Here is a 24,334-nt window from a genome sequence, read left to right on the forward strand (position 1 = left end):
TTTCTCTTCTATTCAAAAGATTGTTTGAGGATATTCTTTCCTCTTCTCTGATGGTTTCTTCTTTTCTTTTATTTGTTAAATCGTTCAACTTGGTTTAACAAACAGCGTTGGATGCTTTTATTTGTCTGTAAACCTCAGAACACTTAACACCTGTGCAGGACATTTTACACACACATATGAAAGTTTTTAAATGGAAACACGCCAACGTACATAGTCCAACATTTTTAGAAGAAAAATTGTTAAAGCAACAGCTACTGTTTAGTGTGTCTGTATCTGAAGGAACTTCAATAAGCATTTCAACTGTAATCAGTCCAATGAATCTAGAAACAGTATGTATTAAAAGTATAAATAAATGAATTGCGTAACAATCATAAGCTTTAAAAGGTCATTGTGAAGCCCTAATCCATCTGTCTCTCTCTCATTTCATCCTATCATTACTCATAAACAAGACAGACACCTTGACAAACTCTTCTGCTTAAAAAAGAGATGGACTCTCTGCTCAGAGGAATAAGTCCACTTTTTTCCAGTCAAGGACCATGGACTCAGACTCAAAGGAGCTGCTTCCTATCCCTCCCAGCTGATTTAACACTTCACTGTGAATACCTCCGGTTTATACATGATTTTCCTTTTTTCTGAATTCCAAATATAATTTCCAACTTTCATTGCTGTTGTTTAGATGTTTGTTAAATTCGAGTATTTTTTTGTTGTAGTTGATGTGCTTTTCTTTAAATATTCCTAAAAAAAGGATTGCGAAATGAAAGTTATTAAGTTCCACCCATTATTGTCTTACACATTTTTGACCTGATCATCAAATAGTAACATAACATCTTATCAGCACTCATTTGGAATCATTATCTGACTTAAGTACTACAAAAGATCAGAAAATAACTCACATACTTCCCAAAGTCAACAAGCCCAGATCCATTCCTTACATGGATAACTAAAAAAAACTTTCTTGTTCTCTCAATAAACAACAACCACTCAGAATAAATATTGGCATTTTTCCTCTGTACATTTTGTTTTGGTTCATTTAAATTAGCTTAAGACACAGTCATTATAAATTCAGAAATCTACCTTTTCAAAGAGTTCAGAAACAAGAGTACTTCATATCTTACACTCCCTGGAAGGAACTAGAACAAGGAAATAGAACAAGTCAAGTTCTACTTCCTCCCTAGTCTGTACAACTCCATTTCCACAGTTCCTCATTCTCTAAAATGAATGGATGTATCTCTACTCCTCATCACCTTATATTAATTGTCTGCAAAAAAAAAAAAGAAAACCTTGTATCATTTTCCTTTCATTTCACCGTTATATACTGTGGTTAAGCTGTTTAGTTTGCTCATAACTAAAAAGTTAAAGATACATTAAAGTGAACATTAGAAAAGACACTATCTGTCAAAATTAAAAGCACTTTGTGTTCACAGACTCCTCTTTAAAGATCTCATGTGACATAGCTGACGAGATCAAAGGTGAGGTCAAAGGGAGTCTTCTAATTAGTCAGTCTACCAACCAACCATGTCCCATAGCATGTGTACCATTTATGGCATCTCACCCCTGACCTACGGATCCTTTTCTCTGCAGTATTCCCACAGAGATACAGGTAGACAGTGCACAGGAAGGTGAACTTTCACCTCAGCAAAAAAACAAAACAAGACGTTTCCACGCACATTTTAAATGCAAATTTTAATGTACTTTATTGTGATGTTCTGTGAAATGCAAAGAAGAGTAAGCAAGGAAAAATATATGTCTGAAGAGCACATTGAACTTTGTTATTGTAAAATGTCAGGAGGTTAACCTGGATATTTTAAAGAAGCATGGAGGATGCCTTTTTACATTTCAGAACACTGCTTGTCTTTCAAGAAAAGAATGCCCTAGAATGCTTAAAGAGCTAAGTGTGAGGAATTAGAAGTCGTCTCCAGAAATGTGACCACACTGGTTCTTCCCAGCCCTGGAAGCCCAAAGTTGCATGCTTATGAATATAAAAATAAACCTGTGACACTTCCCCGCCAAAGTGCACAAAAAACAATACACACATGCTGGTAAGAGAAACCGTCATCTGCTGATGTAACATGTAGGAATGACGCTGACCTCTGAGTTATGTTTATGTAACAACAGATCAACACCTTCACTTGGAACTGATAATGGCCAATGAAATGTGGACTTTTGTATGGAACATAGTTTTTATTTCTGTGTAGTTGTAGAAAAACGGTTTCAGCTGGATTTAAATGAGATGGCCGATGTTTGCCAAGTGGCAAGTTAAAAACTCAGTAACAATGAACCAAACATTCCTAGATCTATTTCCTTGCCACATTTTGCTCTAAGACATTGGCAGCCTCAGGATATTCAGCTTTCTAAGGACCGCCTTTCATTTAAGCTATGAGGAAGGCAGCTAAATATTTTTTTCTCACAAAATGCATATATAAAATACCAAAGTTAAAATGTGCATTTTAAAATACAAGATTCAACAAAATCTGGAAGATTTAAGACTTGACAAAACTCTTCCACCAATGGAAAGCTGGAGTTCCCATCCATTACTCGTTATATTCTTCTTTACACATTTCTGTTATAACTCACCTTTATACTAGGTTTGTTTGACTGCTGTCGTGCTCCCTTTACCTCACTGTCAGCCGCACTTATAGTCTCTATTATTCATCACCTTCACTTCCAGGTTATTTTTACCTGCTTTTGCAGTCGGCTTATCTTTTTCCTTCACTGGTTGCATCTGTAAAGACAAATATACCCATTTCCCCTTAGTTTTGACCTGGTTTCAAGTCCCTGACTAAGGGTTCTATCACTGCAGGTACTCCACACAAATATAATCCTTTATTCAGTATTATGTTCCTCTAAAAGCAATATTTTGGAACCATTATTGAACCATAAGTAGACAAAAGTTGATTTCCATTCTTTAAGATTAGAAGTGCTGTGGATATTTTGTTTATAACCTGATCTAGGTTATAAATAAAGGATCTCTAGCATCTCTATAATTTGATCTAGGTACTTCTTAAATGTAAAAATACTATATAGTGTATATCCATATAAGATGCTTTTGGTGCCCAGTTTTTCTTCTAAAAAACCTAAACAAAAGGGTTCCCTTATCTTTAAATTTCCTTGAAGATCACCATGCCATATCAATTTACAGGCAGCCTCCATTCATGTGTAAAGTAAGAAGTGTTCAGAGAAGGTGATTTCAGATATCATCCACCAGCTATCTGAAAGAGGTGATGGGTATAAAGTTTGTATACACAGATGCATGCCACCTTGCATGTTTTGGTCCCAATGGGGCTCAGCTGCTCAGTTTACAAAATTAATTTTAAAAATAAATCTGAACTTTCAAACTATACAGTGCATCACAAAAAGGCACCAAGGTCTAAGATTGGCATGAAATTAAATGTGTGACAGTGATATTGGTCTAGTATAACACATGTTGGTGTGTCACAATAAAATGCTACAAAATAAAATTTGCTAGTAAATGCTGTACTGGAATGTATTTTTAAACAATAATTAAGGAAATCAAAATACTTTTTATATACTCAACGGCTATTGAATATCAGATTAGTGAGAGCTGTAGTTTCAATTCGGTTTAGCAACGCCCTCTAGAGGACAATCTAGTTTAACACATGGTAGTTGCTAAATTGTCAGAATCCCTCTGACACTCACTAAGGACCTTAGGGTATAGAGGACAATGAATGCAACTTCCTCATATCTATAAAGTGACAATTATACTATAAGCACTAAAACAGCAAAATAAGGCTTGTTTAATTTCTGAAACGTTAAGTTACCTCACATGCCAACATCCCTCAGAGCTTTCTTTTACTTATATTTGATGTATACAGAATTTTTATAACGACTGCAGGTAACAGTTAAATGACTGCGCTATAAAAATTGCATTTTTCCCTTGGAAAACATACACAATGACATTTACTAAATTTTGACATTAAGTGAACTCACCCAAATGAGTGCTATTCAGAATCCTTTACAGAATTCTGAATAATTTGAGGCCATACTGAAAGGGATTTAAGAAACATGGTTGATCTTAAAGTTTAGCACTGACCAATATGAAGTGAAACACCTGAATTGCTGTTGCACTGTTAACCTACCCATAAAGAAATACCCTGCAACAGTAACTGTTAAGGTGGTCACTGATTTTGAACCTAAGACCACATGACAACATAAAATCCACTTGTGCCAGAACCCAAACCAACTGACTACTACTGAAATATTCTGCAATATAACAGCAGCAACAAAATACATGTTGGGCAGTCGTTTGAAGGGTCTGCAAAACAAGTTGTATGTGACAGAAAAAACTCAAGTACATCACTTCTTCAATTATGAAGTCTGAATACTGAAAAAACATGACGGTTGCAAACATGAATCTGAAGAAATATTTATTCATTTTGCAATCGTATACATTTATAAATGACTTGTGCGTTACCAATTCTTCTGGGCCAAAGTTATTTGGCAGACAGACCCCATTCGGACAACTTCAAATAGGAACAGATAGGGCAGAGTGGCTAAACTATCAAACAAATCAAAAGCTCACACAGTTCTGAAAAGAACAAGGTAACATCTAGTAGCTATGTTGGTCTCATTAAATGCCTTGGGGAACTTTTCAGTGCTTCATTTTGAGAACTCGATTTACTGGGCAATGCCAATAACTCCACAGGCCAGGCGCCCGCCAGCGTTACCCGTCTTGAGGCTTTCTTCATTTCCTCCTTTTCCAAGATCATCAGCCTTCTCATGGATCTAACAGAATAAGCAGATTTACAGAGTCTGTGACTTAAGGAAAAAAATCTAGGCATCAATGTAAAAAATAGATGAAAATGACTTACCACCATAGTTCTGCCAATAATGGAGTTGGGCCCTGAGAGCTTGATAAAAGTGTCTTTAATATCAATCTTGGCTATATTGTCAGCACCAGCAGTCACATTCCCCAAATCTCCAACGTGTCTAATTGGAGAAAAGTAAAATCCCAGTTCTTAGCCCAGAGTAATGGCTCTCAAATTCATTTAAGGTAAAATGTATTTTTATAAACATAAAAATAAGTACAAGTGTTTTAGTACCACATTATAGCCATTGTGAAAAAAATGTGGCACAAAGCATTAATTCTTTGTGTATGTGTGTATTTTTCTACAATTGTTAATCACATAACAGCATCAGTACTTAAAGCCTCAGTTTCATTTAGGCTGGAAAAGCAGCAGCAGAAACTTTTTTCTCACTGTTCAATAGATCAATGACCTGGCCAACTTTAATTAGATTGATATCCAATTAACAAAATCAGGTGGTCTAGTTTTTTCTCCTGTTTAGCATGTATAGAAATGGTCAATATCTATTCCATTTCCAGGCAGGCAAATTTCACTAAACATGTCTCTGTTCATTTCCCCTTGATTAACTTACCGTTCCACATCAGTAGGACCACCATGGTTCTTTGTAAAGGGATTGTAGTGTGGTCCTGCACTGATGCACCCTGGAAATGAGAAAATACAACATTCAATCCTTTAGATCCCCAGTGGAAAGCACCTCTAAACATTTAAGCAGAACTTAAAAAACACCCACTCACCATTTGTGTTATCTCCAAACGCATGGACATGGAAACCATGGTCACCAGGTGTGAGGCCACTGATTTCTCCAGTAACTTTCACAGGAGCTGACTCATTCTGGGGATTAAACAGCAACAATGTGCACAAAAGAGCTGTCAGAGGCAGGCAGCAATGATTAATTACCCACAAAGCAAATTTAACTAAATGTCTTGAAAGCACACGTTTTCAAGACGTGTGTTTTCAAGAGGTTGAAATACACGGTTTTCCAGCATCTACATCCACAGATTAAACTTCAGTTTATTTATATAGCACAATGTCTCAATGCATAAAGACAATTTAATACACAGAAATATAGTGAAGACAAATCTTAAAATATTACAAATGTTCTGCAATCTACTCTATGGAAATTGTATGCATTTAACAACTCAAATATTAATAAGAAATTCCTCAAAGATATTTTGATTTGATCAGGTGTTTTCATGACCCTGAGCTGATCCAATGGGTCCTAAATGCTTAAAAAGAAGGTAAATGGAGCAAAGTTCAAATCTGGATCAGAACCACAATAAAAAGACTTGCATTTAAGTCACATTGAAGTTAACAAGATCCTGTCTGCAAAGCCTCCATTCAAATAATCACAATATTACACGACAGTCATGTTTATAACCAAATAGAGGAACAGGGGGCCAAGGAGCATAACTACTATACCCAGAGAATATTAAGAAAACTACAAGTAAAAATGTGGAGCCAAGTCATGCGCAACATCGCTGCACGTGTGCAAAATACACTATGACATCCAAAACTTAGTTATATTTATGCGAGAAACTAGTACATAACTAGAGAGCAACGCTAGGGGGACAAAAAGCGGGTACGAAGTGGAGACTCGATCCAAGACGGAGTGAGGGAATGACTCGGCAGAAAAATCAAATGGACACTTTCATATCACCCAGCTGTGAGGCCCACGCAGCAGCTTTTCAGTGAGGTTACGTAAAAATCAACGCACAGTAGTTAAACACCGTTACGAATGACTTGGGCATGATTAGGAAACCACCACTAGCAAGTCTGCTAATGTCCAACTTACGCAACAGGCGTCTACGCGGTTAATAATTACCACTCCCAGCCCGAAAATGTTCAAAGGTTATGTGCAATATAACATACTGAATACATGTGCACTTTACGTTTTTGCAGAACACACTCGAAAGCTAATTTGCATCGAGCAACTGTTGGGAAACTGTGCGAATCTGCGACAAACATGCCTAGATCTTTGATTAAAAACTTTAATCAAGCTTGGGACTTGGTGGGTGACAACAAACAGGACGTGTCTCCTTGAAAACTTAAGCATTAGCTAACTCGTGAATGAAAGTTAGCCTCCTTAGCATTACAAAGCTAAAGCACCCGAAAACCTATGTTAATTCCTTTTTTTCCTTTGAAGCTGACACCTTTCTAATTATTACACCTAGTCGCACATTTACCTCCTGCTCAAAGTGAACCGTCCCAGTGGTTTCTCCAGCTCCTTTTAGGACACACACGGCTTTGAGCACCATCTTTGCAGCAATCAGGCCTCACCAGACTCACTATCACAAGGAGCAGAAGACCAACTGAATAAAAGCTGCGTCAATGAACGTAGTGGGCGGGTTTATATTGCAGATAACCAATAGACTAAGAAGGGATATTTTGATTGGTCGCAATCTTGTATGAAAAAACGTCTACAGTAGCCAGGTTTGACGAATGTGGTTTAAGTCTGTAAAAATTATTTCTAGAAAGAATAAATATATTTTTGCCTATGTTGGTACATATATGGACATATGTCACAAACATATAAATTTTTCATACTTGTTGACAATTACAAACTTAGAAGTATTGCAAAATCTACCTTTTTTTTTTTTAGCTTTACCTCATGTTATGATGTTATTTCCTCACAACATTCTTGGAGTGTTGCTTTGATTCTTTCATGCATGTTTGAGAAATTATTTAATCTCCTGTGGCAGCCATTCAAGTGTGCAAACGGCTCGGTCTCACCAAACGATGCCAAATTAAAAAAACATGGTGGAACTGCACATCTAACCATATCATGTGAGCTGCTTCTCAGTGAAACACTGGTAAAGGTTTATGGAGAAACATTGTGATGAAGAGCTGAAGACAAAGTGTAGGAAAGAACAGGAGCGTTTTAAAGAAACAGAACCCCAATTGTTTCAAGGCATTAAATTGGTGTTAGAGGCTTTCTCCACAAGTCTGGTCCTAAAAACCCACTTCCCTGCATAGTTGTAAAGGCCCCTGCACAAACTATTCAAATCATTTGTGTCTAGTTCTCATGCCATCAACTTCTGCAGATGCCTGCATAAGTTAATGACAATGAGCCATTCATTTGAAGTCAGGTGTGCTACAGGGAGACATTTAAAACATGCAGATGAGTGTGCCCATAGGACAGGGCTGGGAACCGCTGAACCACAGCAGATACAGCCAAAATGTAAAAGAATGTGCTCTGCTCAAGTTGATGGCAAATCAACATTTTTTTTGCTACACACAAAATGATGTGTGACAGAAAAATAAACATCACCGCCCTGGACAAACCAACCCCACTGTGAAACATGGCAGAATAATTTTGTGGGGGTTTTTGTTTAGCAGGAGACAAGAAAACCTGTAAGAGTTGATAGAGATGGATGGGGCTAAATACTGGTCAATCCTGAAAGGGAAAAAAAGTGGAGGGTGCAAATATCCTAAGACAGAGGCAGAGGTTCACTTTTGAACAAAATTGACCTAAATGGATTGTAATGGTTTAGACTGAAGCATGTTTATGTATTACAATGAATCAGTCAAAAGATAAAATACATGGAAGTTATGAATACTTTCACAAGGTATAGTGCATGTATAAGTTGTCATAAAGAAACTTAAAAGAAACCTCTAATAGTTCATTATGTCATCCTAGATAGAGCTATTTAAATAACTCTGGAAGGGAAAAGTTTTAAACATTCTCAAATAGTGAAATATATAAATTTGATCAAATTATTACAAGAATCTGAAAAAAAAATCAGAGGAGCTGAACAGCCAATTAACCTTTTATGATAAGACCTCACTTTTAATAAAGGATCATATTCTTTTTAACCACGAAGCTTAGTCCAAAAACTTGCACAGGCAGGTTACATATTTCACACTTGAGCATTTATCTGACAAAGCTGAACAAAAACAAATATATAATCAAGAGTTAGGCACAGGTTAAAAGAAGCAAAAAACATTTGGTACAAAAATAGTTTATTAAAAACAAGTTCCTATGGCTGAAATGTTGACGATTTCATGTCCATGTCTTTCATATTGAAAAGAAACCATGGAAACATGTGTCATTTTCCAAACCACTAGGAGTTAAAAACGTTAAAGCAACCTGTATCTGTGGTTCTTTTTGTGTCAATGTGTTTCAGATACGCAAATCACAGAATATTAACAACTATTACCATTAAGCCTTAAAGTCATCAGTGACAAAAGCATATTTACAGCAGTGTCCTAGGCAGCGGCCTTCATTTTTCAGCATTTCTGCTTTACACAACTCAGTGTAAAATTATCAGATTGCTGATTCTGGGCTTCAAAATGAAAGAAATCTGTAATGTTATATGATGTGTTTTCAATTGGGAAACTAGGTTGAGTTTTTTTAATGATACAGTTTTGAATTTGACAGACAACTTTGCTGAAAGGGGACAAATCTGACAATCACCACTTGCTCAACAGTAAAAATAATAGAGCTTATAAGAAAGAAAAAAAGTAAAGCAGGCAACAGAGATGTGAGGTAATTCAACAATTTTCTTTAGTCTTCTTTTAACATTGATAGAAAACATCTTTGTTTTAAATTTCTCACAAATTAAAATTGTCTCTTTTTTACAAATTGAAACCAAACCTGTTTTTAGCCAATTGTTTTAGCAATTATAAAAATAGCAGCTGAAAATTTGTGAACTTAGAGAATGGGTAGAATTAGGCATCCTTATGTTTTCTGTGAAATTTAACTTGCAAACATTTAATATTAAACAAAGTATCAGAAATGTATCAAAAGTTTGACAAAATTTTGTCTTTTTGACAAATCAAACTTTTCTTTTTTTCCTGACGTTTTTTAATAGCTGTTGTTCATAGTTCCAGTTCTGGAAGCTATTTTTAATGGAAATATCCTAGCTGAATCACGACCATTGTTCATTTATATAGCATTAAATTATATTCTTGAATATGTAAAAAATGAAAATTTTAATACACCACATGTGTATTTCTCTGATTAGTCATATATTTTCCTTGTTTTTGCCTTAAAAGTAAACAAAATAAATGAAACACTCTTGTGGTAATGTTGTCAAATGCACATTTGTGTCCTTAGACATAAAATCCTTTGAGCTAGTTAATTCTTAAAATCATTAGATTCTGTCTTTTGGTGGTGGTAATGTCATAAGCAGTGATGACAAGAAAAGATTGAAGCCACCATTACAGTACATTCAATTTAGATCGTTTTCAGTGTTGCAGATTTTAAAAGTAACTCCATAACAGAACTAATTTGTTGTTGAGAAGCTCTTTCCTCTAGGTGATGACATGAAAGTATGAATAAAAATGGGACAACAATAATTTCCCCCATCTGTATACAAACTATGGTAATAAAAAACAACTAAGAGTCTAACTATTGATCAAAATGAAACCAAAATGCCAGGCCAGATTATACTCGTAACGTAATGTTTCAACAGATCTGGTTTCATTTGCTTGACAACATGGTGGGAGATGTGCTACCGCCCAGGAACTGTCAACGATCATCTGACGAACAGTCACTAGTTAGAACTGAGACTATTACAGTGAACAAAACTTTTTTCGGAGTTTCTCTCATTCACAGCAGTCACAGGTTGAAGGTCTATGATGCTGCTGCATCTTTTTCTTCTTTTGTTGCTGTGGACTCATTTTGAGCCAGCTCTTTAGACTCGGAGGATTGGGCATTTTCAGCAGCTGGAATCGGCCCGGCAAGTAAATGTTCTGACTCTTCCTTCTTTTTAGTGGCTTCCCCATTTGGCTCTTTCCTGGTTTCCACCGTAACCAGAGGAGTCCCACCAGGTTGTTCCGTGCTGTTAGAGCTCCGGAATTTGTCCATGTTTTCCAGTTCGGCCAGTCGATCGTCTTTATCCCACCGCGACGTCCTCTCTCGTCGCTCCGACCGTCTCGGTTTGTCTGCTTTGACTTCAGGCGCTCTGGTTTTGTCCCGGCTGCCTCCTTCTCCTCTGCTTCTTTCTCCTCCCTCCGCTCTGCCTCGATCCCTCTCCCCATCGTCACTGCGGCCTCGATCTCTGTCTTTATCAAGGCTGCCTCGCCTCTCTCGCCAGTCCCGTCTATCTCTGTCCCGATCTCGGTCTCTGTCTCTCTCCCATCCGCCTCCACGGGAATTCCCTACATCTTCCTGCCAACCTCCGAGCCTGTCCCGCCCATCCATTTTGTCACTACCCCCTCCTCTGCCTCCATCACCAAAACGCCTTCCCCCTCCAAACCCTCTGTCCCTCTCTCTGTCTCTGTCTCGATCCCAGTCTCTGTCCCTCTCCTGTTCTCGATCCCTGAATCCTGGCCTGTCACCCCTGAGCGGTCTGTCATCCATTTCCTCCTGCCCTTCGAAGCTTCTAGGACCACCTGGTCTTGTAAAAGGGGCAGGACCTTGAGGGGGCGGGCCATGTCCTCGAGGGAAGGGACCTCTCATGTTATGTGGAGGGGGCATCCCAAATCCTCCTTTAGGTTGTGGCAGCTCGTGGCGCATCATTTGAGGATGTGGCCCCCTGGGTATCAACTGTGGCGGGCCAGGGGGCACGTTAGGGTGAGGTGGTCTTTGCCCTTGGGGTGGAGGGAAACGTTGCATGTGTGATGGCGGTGGACCCTGGGGGCGCTGGAGTGGCATCATTCCAGGTCGGGCACCCAGTAGACCCCCAAGAGGCGACTGGATGTTTCCAGGGTGTCCACCTGGACCTGGAGGTCCGACTTGGGGTCCGCCGGGAGGTCCGACTTGGGGTCCGCCGGGAGGTCCGACTTGGAGCCCGCCGGGATGTCCGACTTGGGGCCCGCCGGGATGTCCGACTGGGGGGCCGCCGGGATGTCCGACCGGGGGGCCGCCGGGATGTCCGACCGGGGGGCCCCCGGGATGTCCGACTGGAGGGCCGCCGGGATGTCCAACCGGAGGACCACCGGGATGTCCAACCGGAGGACCGCCGGGATGTCCTACAAGAAGACCAACGGGGTGACCACCAGTAGAATTAGTTAGAGGTCCACCTGGAAAACCTCCTGGAGGTCCTGTTGGGAAAATCACAAGTAGTTAAGATTGCTAAGTTTAAGTTATTAAATAGCTCAAACTCCATTATTTTGTTTCTTTAGCTAACCGAAGGGAAATAAATTACTAACCCATGTGCCCCATTTGGTGGTTAAATAAATTTGGACCCTCCAGGACCTCATCCTTTTTCTTGGCGCCCTGACCTGCTGGATCTTGAGGCGGGTCATCAACTCCACCTTTGGAAGGAGGTAGTGGACCGAGGGACATAGGTCTTGAGGCAGGAAAACCTGGAGATATAGTAGTGAAACCCATTAAGATTCACTTAATATGCATTCTAGTTTTAAAAACAACTGCAAATAGTAAAAGATTATTGGCAGCTACCTGGGGGCATTTGCAACGGGTTAAAGCCAGGTCTGATGAAAGGAGGAAGGGGAATGCCTGGAGCAAAGCCAGGTGGAGGCATCCCAATGGGACCAGGAAAGACCGGAGGTTGGAGGGAACCCATAGCAACCATTGGCTGCTGCAATGAAGGGACCTGAGAAATGAATAAGCAGATAATTCGACCAGTGCCATGTAAACGTTACATAACACTAAGCAAAATAACCAAAATAAAACCCATCTTGTGAAAGACTATAGTAACTGACTGAAATATGGGTCTCTTACTTCAATTGAACCATAATTTATAAAAAAAAAACCATTTCAAATATAAAAAACTAATAATTTCAACTACAAATGTAACCAGTTATAATATAACCCAGCAGGTTCCAACCCCCAACGCGTTTCCCATCTGCCTCGGCATTGCTACTGATTTGCGCATGTCGACCAAGACGGCAATTTTTCAGGACGGTTTTCTCTCCCAAAATGTTTCAAATGCAGGACAGTCCTGAAAATAATGTGCCTTCTGGTTTTGGAGAAGGCACATTATTTCTGAAACACATATTTATATGTAATCTGAAACATATATTTCTTACCATAGCACCACCTACAGGTGAATGTGGCTGAATATTTATATCTAAGTAGCAGTGTGGATTATGAACACGGATACCAAATAAAAGTTGTAAAACGTTTTGGAGGGTAGGTTGCAGTACAAGTTTCAGCAGAAAAACATAATAATAAGAAGAATGGAAAAGCGAAGTAAAAACAATAGGGTTCACGTGACACGTCGTGGACATTGTCAAATGAAAACCGCTGTTGCGATGCATCGTGGGAGAACTCAAATAAAAACATTGTCCAAATGAAGCATTTCTCAGATTTTTTAAAATGAGCCTCCACCCCTATTACCCACACACACCCCAACCAACCATGATCATGGTTGATCATATATGTAAGACCTATACGGTGGAGGCATGTGGAAAGCTTGGTGAAAATCCATAAGCAGTTTTTAGCAATAGCAAATTTTGCTATTTTCCAGCGCCACCCAGAGATGGACATTGGAAAGAAAACTAACTAGCCATTGTCAATATTGTGTTTGTTATTGAAGGAAGGAAATTGTGAATAGTTTTTTACCGTTTCAAAATTATGAACAATTTAATTTTGTAGCGACGCCTGTAGTGATGTTTAATTAGCTATCACAACGTAATTGGGCAAAAAATAATAAGTTGCCACGATAACTTTCTTTTTCTTTCTTCCTTAGCACATATTGTGACTGGTTTTATTTGGCTCAGAGTTGATGGTAGGGGGGGGGAGATTGGGTTTGGCTAATGCAATTTTCTTGCTTCCCTGGTGAAAAATATTCCAGATCCACAATTTTTGCACAGTGGTGCATCTGTTGGAGAATCTTTCTAAGAAACTTTGCCCACATCAATTTTGTTAACAAGACTTCTGGTTTTGGAGTTATAAGCTGAAACATGGATTTTCTACCATAGTGCCACCTACAGATAAATGTGGCTAAATATTTGTATCCGAGTACTGTTATGGATACTGAACCCGGATGCCAAATAAATGTTTAGTAAGTTTCAGGGCGTAGGATCCAGTATGACTTTCAGTGGAAAAACATAAGAGGAATGGAAAAACAGTAAAAACAACAGGGTTTCCTGCTCTGCTGTGACCAGGCAAACGGCCATGCCTTGCTTGCAAACGGCCTGCTTGCTCCTGCAGGCTTGAAACCCTAAAAATTCTATGTGTTCTTTACTTGTACAGGATGAGAAGCTGCAACAGCCATCGGTAACACTTGTGTCTCCTCTGGCTGCTGTTGCTCAGAACGGCCATTGTGTGTGGGTTCCTCAAGGTGGTCGAAGGTCTTTCTCATGCTGCTCCAGTCTGCAAAGTCAGTCAGGATAGTAATTACTCAGTAATAAAGCTAACTAAATTTAGCTAATGGTGTAAATTTGGTCTGTTTAATTAGGCATAAAGATATGTGTTTTTTTGACTGTCCAGTCACATTAGCTAAAACAAAATTAACCCTGTAAAGTTTCAAAATATATATTGGGGAGAAAATGTGTTGTTCTGGTTCAGTCATTTCGAACATAAACATTTCTCCTACATTAGTTGTTTTTTTTTACCTGGTGATAAGGTATCCATATCCAGCATTCCTCCCTCCTTCAGCTCCTCTAACTGGTCCTCTCTGACTTTAGACCAGGGTACGTAGGTGACACCCAGCTCCACATCCCAGTACTGTTTAAAATCAGGCTTTATACCCTTGTTCAAAGCCCAAGCAATCTGGTAGGAAATAATTTGATTTAAATTCGCATTTGTTTCCTTAATTCTTTCTCAGTGGCATATCCAGAGACAAAATAAATAAGACCCACCTTAATTGCTTTCTGGTTAACTTTTGACGATCCTCTACTGAGTTTCTGCAGTGCTCTGTAAGCATCTTGCCTGTGTATCATGACAATGTAAGCACAGCCTCTTGGAGGAATCATCTGAAAAATGACAGCGAAAAATAAAGAATGGTTAATAACCATATGAGAAACAGGTTTTCCTGTCTGACAAACCAATTAACTGAGCAAGGACTGTTTAACAACAACTAAGGAACAATATTTCTTAAAGATAACAACATAAAGGTAAAGCACCTAACAATGCAAACATCGTTTCTAAGCGCTACAGTCACAACCATGTCATAATCAACATCTAACAGAGATGTAGTTTATGGGGAAACTTCTTCAAGATTAATTCAATTTTGTACTGTTCTAATAGGCCAATATTGACAAATGGGGTTTGAATACATAACAGCTTAATTATAGCCTAGCAAATAACGCATCCAAGTAGACTTTTACCACTGTGATATTGCACACACTGAAATTGCACTGACGATAGTTACAAGATTATTATTCCTCTGCATGTCCCACGCTTTCGAACTGAAAAAGGGAAGCAGGCATTCAGTGTGTTGGCCCCCACAGCGTGGAATCAGTTGCAGTCTGAACTTAAGATGTCGGAAATGATTTCACTGGACTTATTTAGAGCAGTTCTTAAAGATAGGCAACAAGATTCTATGAAACAGTGTCATTGTTTTTAAATTGTTTTTATTGTTTTATACTTGTGCATATGTATTAATTGTTTTTATCTTGTAACCAGGTTGCTATGTATTGCAAATCTTTTGCTCAGGTCCCTCTTGAAAATGAGATCTAGATCTCAACGGGTTTTACCTGATTAAATAAAGGAATATATATATATATATATATAGAAGATGTATTGGACATGAAGTGTTTTACAGTTAAAAAAAACAAACAATTAAATGCACTAGAAGATACTAAATAAGCAAGATTTCTGACTAGGGGATTATGACCTTGTAGGCAATTTTGTGATATATATATTTTTAAAAGAAGAGTTGTATTTTAATGATTTCTCAGCTGCAGTCCATCCAAGTGAGATTGTGAATTTCAGGCATCCTTCCTCTTTAAATAAAGTTACAAAAAACACTTTTAAATAATAAATTCCAAAAAAAATTACAAATCTGAATGCCAAGAGGCTCATAGAACAAAGTTGTTGTTAGAAAATGTCGTTAAAATAAATGCAGCTTTTTTCTGCTGGCTGTCATTGGTTTGTATGCACTGACCAATCAAAATAAACCTAAAATTATAAAGCTTCTTCTCTGATAGTAGCTTTTATCTCTTTGGGCCTAACAGAAACCTCGTTGTAGATCTTTGCAAGTTTTTCTATGTACAAAATGTGATGAGCCGATTATTTGTTCTTTCTGGGCAAATAATCAAGATTAAGCGGAGAACCTTCTGATTACGGCTGCTGGTTGAATAATAAATCTTCTATAAACTTAAAATAAATGCAAAGCAGGACCTATGAGTGTCCATTAAGTAATTAAGTTAAAAACATTGAAATTATAAAACGCACAAATTACTGTTTTAAGATGAAATATATCTGATCCAAACAAATCGACTTACATTTATAGATTCAATCTGTCCAAACTCTTCAAGCAACGAGGCAACGTCTTGCTGTTGAGTTCTCTTGTCCAGCTGACCCACCCACAGTGTAGTACTACAAACTAAAGAGAAAAAATACATCAACAAGGAAGAAATTTGGCAATATTTCAAAAGCTAAAAGATTTAAACAAATTATTTTCATCGTAGGAGGGAAAAAGGACAAATAAGTACAGATTTCAATCATTCCTGTGATAAATAATCTCCTCTGTAACCTAGGTGATGACTCACTGCTCAGAGTCTCGCTCTTGGGCGGCGGAAGGCCTTTCTGCCGCCGCTCTCTTTCTCTCTCTCTCTCCCGGCGCTCCTGTGAGCGAGAGCGAGGTGAGTGGTGGCGACGATCTCTGGAGCGGGAGCGAGATCGCCTGTGCCTGGACCGTCGGGAGCGGGAACTGGACCGAGACCTTCTCCTCTTTGGAGATCTGTGTAGACAAAGGAAGATTTGTTACCAAGAAACTTATTTTTGGCAGGTTGTCATAAAAATATTTAGCATCCATTTTAGACTTTACCTTGAGCCTGAGTGGGACCGTCGACCATGCCGGCCATCTCTCATTAATGAATGGTCCATATCCACTGAGGAGTCCTGATGAGAAGATGAAAAAAATTGATGAATTGCATAATGCAAATGTACCCAAACCAGTTATAGTCTTGACCAATATTTAACGTTTATTAATTTATCTTAAAAGTCAAGGAATTAGATTTATGTTTTTCAGTTTGAAGAAAAACATAAATCTAAAACTAAAAGTTGTTCAAATCTATTTAAAAAGGAAACACTGATTTTGAAGAACATCACTTCAGGCTACAAGAAAGATAAAAGATACCAAGGTAGGTACCAAGAAGGCTGTAAGTTTCATTTTCAGGCTTTTAAAGCTCATACTTAAAAATGGGAAATTTTGGCAGCCATTTCTAAACCTTTGAATCTAGTTAAGCATCTAGCATCTACACAGAGAGTACACACAGAGATGGCAAATAGCATCTTATATGTTAATCGCTAAAATAAGATTCTGAAGACTGTTTCTAATATCTGTAATGATTTTTGTCTCTTATTTATATCAAAGGAAAAAGCGTTTCACTGAAACTGGATGACTCTACCTCTGCTCCTGCTATAATTAATGACCTCTGATGGCTGGAAACCTACCTGTTGTTGCTGGGCAGCGTTTTGAGGAGGGTATATCCCTGGGAAGCCTGGAAGCCCAGTTGAACCTGGAATGTGGTGCCCTGGAAGAGAGTGCCCCATCGTTGGCATGGCAACAGGGTAGCCTTGTCCTGGCAGAACACCACCAGCCTGCAGCTGGCCGTTAGGAGGCACTGAAACCTATAGAAGAAATCTGTAATTAATATCCAATACCAATCCTTGCATCTTATATCAGAATTAGATTTGTTCAAATTGTATTCAGTTTTGTCTTCTTAAAGGTTTCTGTTAAATTGATTAGTAACACCACGTCATATTAAACAAATAGATAAAATATTCCTGAGTGACAGATCCTGACTATTTAAATAAATTCTCAATATACTTTTTGAGTGTTTAACTTTAACAAAAGTTAAAATCAGTCAGACCTACTGTATAGTAATTTCTTTTAGTACATCAAAACATTTAAGCCACTTGTTTGATAAAGAATGCAATTCTTTTCCATCTCCATTAACTTATGTTCACACCTTAAAACATCTGGTGTAAAAATAAAATTAAAATGAACAATGAAAGTTACTACCTGCTGTGTGATATCTTGTGAGATATTCATCATCTGTGTATTAAAGTGCTCCATGTGCTGAGGAAAGGCTGGAGGTTGTTGCATACTGTGATAAGAAAAATGCATCATAATTACTCCCCCTTGATGTTATTTATGGAGGCTATGCTACTCAGAATGAGAGTGGGGACTCACAAAGGGGGCTGTGAGGAGGCTTCATCCTTTTTAGTTTCCTCTCCAACATCTGGTTCATCATCGTAGTCAAAACGGTCCAGCAACTTCTGAAGGGAAGACAGAAGATGAAGCTGTAAATTCTAAATTACATTCTTTTTTGTTAGGTTCTACAAAAAAATTAAAAATTTCCAAACACTGGACTTTTTTGTAAACATGGCTTACAAATGTTTTTTTTTTTTAATCTTAAAAGTGTGCATTCTGAGTGTTGTTGGTTTGTTCATTTGTGAAAAAATTAAAAGCCATGCATCATCCACTACTTTGTGACTATCAATAACATAAAACCCCAGCAAATTACATTTAAGTTAGCGGAACACTGAAAAAGTTCAAATATAATATAAATACTTTGCAAGGCAGTACAGGTTAGAAAACTTGAAGTAAGGAATGCAAATATCTGTCACCATGTCAAAAGTCGTCTTTTGCTGGACCGGCTGGGTGGAGTGGACGGGTGGAGGACGCTGAGGTGAGGAGAGGTGAGGCTGAGCAGCAACCGCAGCCAGCCCAGTAGGCGCGCTTTTAACCGGCATTTGAGCAGTCGGCAGAAGAGGTTGAGTGTTGGTTTCAGGCTTAACTGCCTGCTGCTGAAAGTTCTGGAGCATCTGCTGTAGCTAAGAAATATAAAGTAGATTCAGACGTTTCCATGATGACAACAGAAAGCAAATGAATGAAGCTATGTCAGGTTCCCAAAGGTGTAAACACACCTGCTGACCCTGCGAAGACTGGAAGAGCTGTGCTACGGCAGCAAAGGCGTCAGAGTTGTGTAGTGGAGGAGCGGCTGTTGGGATGGAGTTGGCTGTTACTACGGTAACAGGCTCTTTGGCTGGAGACGGTGGTGAACCTAAATGATGAGACAATGGGAGTGTTTGTAGGTGACACAAACATGTTTTTAAAGGTGAGAATGCTGATTGAGAAAAATACTTTATAGATAAAATTGTTTCTATATCGGATTTAAAAAGGACTCAAATTATAACTCACCTGGCTCTTCTGTGTGTGTGATGGAAGCAGCACCACTGCCAGAACCTGCAGCCATATCCAAGAGCGGCTGAATAACCTCAATCTTAAACACTCCGTTCTTCTGCCACAGGTTCAAAACCCGCACAATCTTACTCTACAAACAAAGAAAAGAAAAAAAATTAAGCATCATTTCAGAAATTTTCCAATCTTTCAGAAGATTTTTTCCATTCTTACCCGGTCCTCTATGGGACAGAGACAAAGGTTCTCGAAGGTTCCTGTGATATTTTTGGTGAACCTTGGACCAAACACGTCTTTGTCTGGTCCAAACTGGTGCCTGGACTGCCTCACAATGGAATCAACCACATACAAGCCAGCAACTTTATACTCGGGCTTACACTGGAGGAATCAAGACCAAGGAGACAAATACCTTTAAATTACTTATGATTGTTGAGAAAAAACAATGCTTTTCAAATCAATTTAAAACAAAACCAGGCTCACCTTTTTGATAAACTTTTCAACAATCTGGACCACGTGTTTGTAGAGCTGGGGAAAAAAGGGGGTTAAATGAGTGTTTTCAGCTTAATGCAGGCTAACATAAATAGAAACCTATTTTTAAAATCAGAAACATGAACACAAAAGAATGCAGCACATGAGAAACTGTTACTTACTTTCATAGCTTTTATGGCTGATTTGGTGATGGAGATCATCTTTGCTCGAGATATAGGAGGCTTGGAGTCCATCAAGGAGAATAACTGCAGAGTGGAAAAGGTAATGAAAGGATGAGATGGAAAATAATGAAACAGTAGAATGGAGCAAAAATAAATGAATTTCAGGTCAAATACTTATTTTATTTAAGTACATCCGTTTTTCACATGACACACTAAAATAAGGATGTTTTACTTTACAGCCAAATGTGGAGGACCTAAACGTAATTAAATTTTCTAAAATAGAAATTTGTTTCCTCAAAAATCTCTTACCTCTTGCCATTATTGATTACTACGCACATTTTTTTTATATCTCGTGTGGTGGTTTTGTCAGTTTTTGTCGGTAAACAGAGACTAATATGTTTTCTTTTTATTATGTGCTGCTTGAAATTTTTAAAATAAAACAGAAAAAATATTCTGAATCTAATGTATTGTTAAACACGGCTCTCAAATAAATAAAAAAAAAAACAATCCTGAGCTACCTGGGCCTGAAACCATCTGATCAGTTAGTTTGATTTGTACTGATACAGTAAAAACACAGTTAGCCAAGAGCCTGAACAAGTTTCTCACTATATAATATCAATGAGATAAAATGTCAGGGATTCCCCCTATCAGATATCCTCAAAAATAATAATAAAAAAAAAACAGCAACAGCTTAATGGGAGCCATCAGTAGTGCTACTTTAGATTTCACACCAAAACCGTCCATGTTTCTCACAACCAGAGTTTTCAAACACTTACATTTCTCTGTTTTGTAAGTAAGGGAAAGATGTAGTAGTTTCCCTTAGGCCTTGCCATGTGCAATATGTGGGGGAGGGGCAGTGCTGCATTATTCTGCACTCCATGCAGCCTGAGAAAACTGAGATAACACAAACCTTTTCTGCAGCAACTCATTAACAGGACTTTGAACCTCTAGAATGTCACCACTGAATAGTTCAGGGATTTAGAAACTGTAACATTTTAAAATCTCAACATATCTTTAAATTGGCCCTAATCGCAAGCTGCAAAATAAACACCCAGTATATAATGTCTTGTCTCACCATCTTCATCTTTTTCTACTAACTTGATTCACCTTTAAAGAGATCAAATCCAAAGCAGGAGAGGAACTCTAAAACTGGCCACTGTAAACTGAACTGGCTAACCAGGGTTGTGCCTATACGCTTAATTCTGTTTTTAAAAGGTTTTGGTTACTGATTAGAGTTTTAACTCAGCTATAAAGCAACACACTTGTTGCTGAGCACTGCCAGTCAGCTGGCTGAAAGAAGGTACCAATACTTTTTCCTTGTGTTCAAGAAAGATTAACTTGTCTTTTTGGAAATATAGTCAGAGATTTAAAAAAAAAAAAAACAATACTAGTGTTAAAATTTAAGGAGAGTCAACCAGTCCAAGTGTCTATCAAAATAGAAGAGTAAATAAATGTTACTCTGTATAGAAAATTACTCCAACTGTGATTTTGGCTATCAACATTATTTTATGTTGATTTTTCTGGTTTGAATAATCAGAATTAAATAGTGTAATACATTTTTGTTTAATTACTATGGTATGACAACACAGTGGTACTTCTACTCATTTCTGTGATGCAGTGTGAATCTCAAACTAACTGTAGCAAAGCATAACTGTAATAAAATCCTGATTTTAGAGTAAAAATATCACGATAGATTTCTTTTTCATAATGAATGCCTCTAAAAGAAGAGATTCTCAGACATCATCTGAAAGCAAAATAGCCACTTATCTAATGTAGGAGATGCATAAAATCTGACACAAAAACCCACACTTTCAGCATCACATGACAAAATAAAGTCTATGATTTGCCCCTTTAACCATGCCCTAGTATTCTTGCAGCTGTAATTTTGCTCCCACTGAGACAACAAATACTGCAAAGATTGTAAAGATCGCAGGAATGGCGGCAATTTCGAAGCTAAATCTCTTGCAGGATGTCAATTTGAGCCTCAATAACTGATTAAATATATGAGCTCCAGTTTTGATAACCGTGTTAATGTAAGGTTTACTGAGTGACACACTGCAGGTTCTAACTGGGCTTCCAACAGCATGAACAGGCCTCATAGAAACTTACCGTGTCTGCTCTTTAAGAAACACCTTGCATGCTTATTATTCCAAATTAGCAACAATAAACCCCTGTAGACTTGCAGTCCGTTTGAATCACTGTGTTAACTGGAGAGTATGCTTGCTAATCGTACTGTTACCAGCAGCAGTGTTTGGGACAAATTCACTCCCATTAGCATCACGGAGGATCCTAGTACTTGTGTTTACTCTGTTTACTGACATTACCGAGTGGCTTCTTATTACACTAGAGTAAGACATCCTGATATTTAGTGCAACACCGCCCCAGTTGACGAAGTGCAACATTAATATTAACCCATTTACAATAACACCAAGAAAGTCCAACGGCTAGCAGGCCCCCTGATCCGACCTGCTCGGTTAACTATACAGCATCACAGCACTGCTGTGACCACATCCACCAGCCACGGTGACTTCAGATTCTGAGCAAGCCCAACGTGCAGCTTACCTCCTGATTAAAGGCGTTCACGGCCTCCATGATTGCCAGATGTACCTGGCTTCTCCCTTAACTCCCGAAATCCTGGTCAAAACGATGTTTATTCCAGGAAAGGACGGAACAACATGTCCGCTCCCCGGTAGCTAACGCCAGTTAGCCTCGCGTTGGGTCGGCGGGCACAGCAAAGCATGATGGGATTCGGTGCTGTTGTTCTTGGGTTTGTCCACTAGGTGGCAGGGTGCTTCTACTTAATGTGCTGCCTGAAAAAAGAATATGAATCATTTTAATATTTTAATTGTAAGTTCACGTAGCAAGTATTTATTTGTCCGAAATGGTAGGGGTAAAAGTATGCATTTGCTTAAAAATTTAAACAATATAGTGTCTCCAGCTGAGAACTGAAGTCCTTCTTTGTGAAAATAGGTACAAGAAAACTGAACATTTTAGGAACCAGAAAAATAAACAACTTGATAGGAATAAAAATGCTACTATATACTATGTGACCTTGAAAATGTAAACTTATTACATGGGTAGTACTTCAAAGATAAGGTGTGTATTGAAAGAAAAAAAAACAAGAAAAAAAGAAAGAATAGAAGAAAGGCAGGTATACTTCAAAGCAAAGGTGTGTATTGAAAGAAAGAAAAAGAAAGAAAGAAAAAAAATAGCAAGAAAAAAGAAAGAACAGAAGAAAGGTAGTATACCAAGAATGATACAAGTAAAGGTTTTAGTATTAAATTATAAGTGTAAACCTTGTACTTAGTCTAAGCCTTATCTATATACTTTTCAAGATAAGGCAAGAATACTTCACTATACTGCTCTGGCATATGTAAGGTTAAGTTTAGAAAAAGTAAACTTCAAGTACACTGCCTCATTTTTAGCATAAAATAATTATACTTATAGTGTATTAGAATAAACTGTTTAGCTATTATCACACGGTTGTCCATCTAAACTTGGCAGGCTAAGAAAGAAGAGTAATAATCTGAGAAACAGCCAGTAATAGTCAGATAAACACTCTTTACACTAGCATTACCAGGGTTTTTGACCTCTCCCCTGACATACTGAAACAGGGTCAAAAGACCCTGAGTCCAAACTGACGACTCTGATGGCTCAAATTAGCATCCCTTCTTCAATTGTAAATGTGGCCATTGACCGTCAGGCCAGAAGGTAGGAGTGTGAATAGTCCATGTTGGGGGTGGGTGCGATCTATGATGGAGGCAGCTCTACAGTAGACTCTCCTGTAGGTAATGCTCTTCAGTTTAGTTTTGAAGCATACATGAAGTGTTTTTGGAGAGATGTGACCTTTTGCAGCTGATCCGTGATGTTGTGCTGCATTATCCAGGTCATTTTGCCAAATGTACATAGAGTTTGCAAAACATACAATCTGTTTCAAGAAATATGCAAAGGTTTTTCTAAAAGAAAAACATGTATGACTTTTACAGCAAGAGCTTTGATTTAATCAGTAAATATCAGTATCTAACTCTCAACTCAGGAAGCATCTATTTTTTACTGTTTCTTCTATAAAAGTTGCCTTCATCTGCTTTTGAAAGTAGATCTACCTATTTAATAGTGATCTTAGAGTAAGGTGTTTAAAAAGCTACATAAGACACAAAAGACGTGCAGGAAATTGTAACACATTTTACCCCGTGGAAAGATCAAATGCTTTGTTTTAAGGGCTAATGCAGGTCTAATCGATGAGATGCTTGAGGCCCTTGTGTCAAGACAATTACAAAACGGATATTGATTCAATTTCAGCAAGACGTCTGCGCTGCCTTCAATTGTAGTGCAAAAAGTCTCCAAAAGATGTCGTACTTGTACGCTTCATATCTTTATTATGTCTAGAGTGAATTATCAAGAAAGCATGGTCCAGCAGTCTTGAAAAAGCGGCATGTGGTTTAGCATCGCTAAAGCCATTCTATTTAAAGATCGAAATTGAAGCATAGCTACACAAAAAATCTAATTGAATATAACATTTGAAAATAAAGTGAATAGATTTATTTATGCAATAAAAATGTCATTAAAGCAACTGTTCAAGTATTTGAGCCTGATTAGATTTACTATAAAAAATATATTTTATGATGAGTGGCCCCTCCCT

General features: G+C 38.1%; 2 protein-coding genes across 3 annotated transcripts; both read right to left on the bottom strand.

Annotated features, from left to right (window-relative positions):
- Positions 1-4,368: 4,368 nt before the first annotated feature.
- On the bottom strand, positions 4,369-7,130 carry sod1 (superoxide dismutase 1). Its single transcript, XM_005807056.2, has 5 exons — positions 7,007-7,130; positions 5,558-5,654; positions 5,395-5,464; positions 4,830-4,947; positions 4,369-4,743 (listed from the first exon to the last, which is right to left on the bottom strand). Exons 1-5 carry the CDS (start codon positions 7,076-7,078, stop codon positions 4,636-4,638), a joined length of 465 nt encoding a protein of 154 aa, XP_005807113.1. The 5' UTR covers positions 7,079-7,130; the 3' UTR covers positions 4,369-4,635.
- Positions 7,131-8,578: 1,448 nt separating this feature from the next.
- Positions 8,579-22,414, bottom strand: scaf4 (SR-related CTD associated factor 4). Of its 2 annotated transcripts, none has more exons than XM_023342521.1 (19): positions 22,258-22,414; positions 19,696-19,779; positions 19,526-19,570; positions 19,262-19,423; positions 19,049-19,181; positions 18,775-18,911; positions 18,475-18,681; positions 18,038-18,120; positions 17,867-17,951; positions 17,296-17,472; positions 16,667-16,740; positions 16,389-16,579; positions 16,122-16,222; positions 14,535-14,648; positions 14,289-14,445; positions 13,919-14,046; positions 12,169-12,322; positions 11,919-12,074; positions 8,579-11,810 (listed from the first exon to the last, which is right to left on the bottom strand). In XM_023342521.1, the coding sequence occupies exons 1-19, from the start codon at positions 22,285-22,287 to the stop codon at positions 10,399-10,401; spliced, it is 3,630 nt and encodes a 1,209-aa protein (XP_023198289.1). In that variant the 5' UTR covers positions 22,288-22,414; the 3' UTR covers positions 8,579-10,398. The 2 variants fall into 2 exon arrangements, with proteins under 2 accessions (XP_023198289.1, XP_023198288.1); XM_023342520.1 differs by having other exon boundaries at positions 18,038-18,123.
- Between the last annotated feature and the right edge of the window lie 1,920 nt (positions 22,415-24,334).

Source organism: Xiphophorus maculatus, chromosome 11 (genome assembly GCF_002775205.1).
Source record: "Xiphophorus maculatus strain JP 163 A chromosome 11, X_maculatus-5.0-male, whole genome shotgun sequence".
NCBI lineage: Eukaryota > Metazoa > Chordata > Actinopteri > Cyprinodontiformes > Poeciliidae > Xiphophorus > Xiphophorus maculatus.

Bases quoted from the DNA above. Each gene is read 5' to 3' on its own strand.
- sod1 (XM_005807056.2), bottom strand. From the start codon at position 7,078: ATGGTGCTCAAAGCCGTGTGTGTCCTAAAAGGAGCTGGAGAAACCACT. The intron at 5,655-7,006 runs GTAAATGTGCGA...TTTAATCCCCAG, and splicing joins CGGTTCACTTTGAGCAGGAG to AATGAGTCAGCTCCTGTGAA. The intron at 5,465-5,557 runs GTGAGTGGGTGT...TCTCATTTCCAG, and splicing joins GTTTGGAGATAACACAAATG to GGTGCATCAGTGCAGGACCA.
- scaf4 (XM_023342520.1), bottom strand. From the start codon at position 22,287: ATGGAGGCCGTGAACGCCTTTAATCAGGAG. The intron at 16,223-16,388 runs GTGAGTCATCAC...TTTTCTCTTTAG, and splicing joins CAAGAGCGAGACTCTGAGCA to TTTGTAGTACTACACTGTGG. The intron at 11,811-11,918 runs GTTAGTAATTTA...TTTTCCCAACAG, and splicing joins CCACCAAATGGGGCACATGG to GACCTCCAGGAGGTTTTCCA.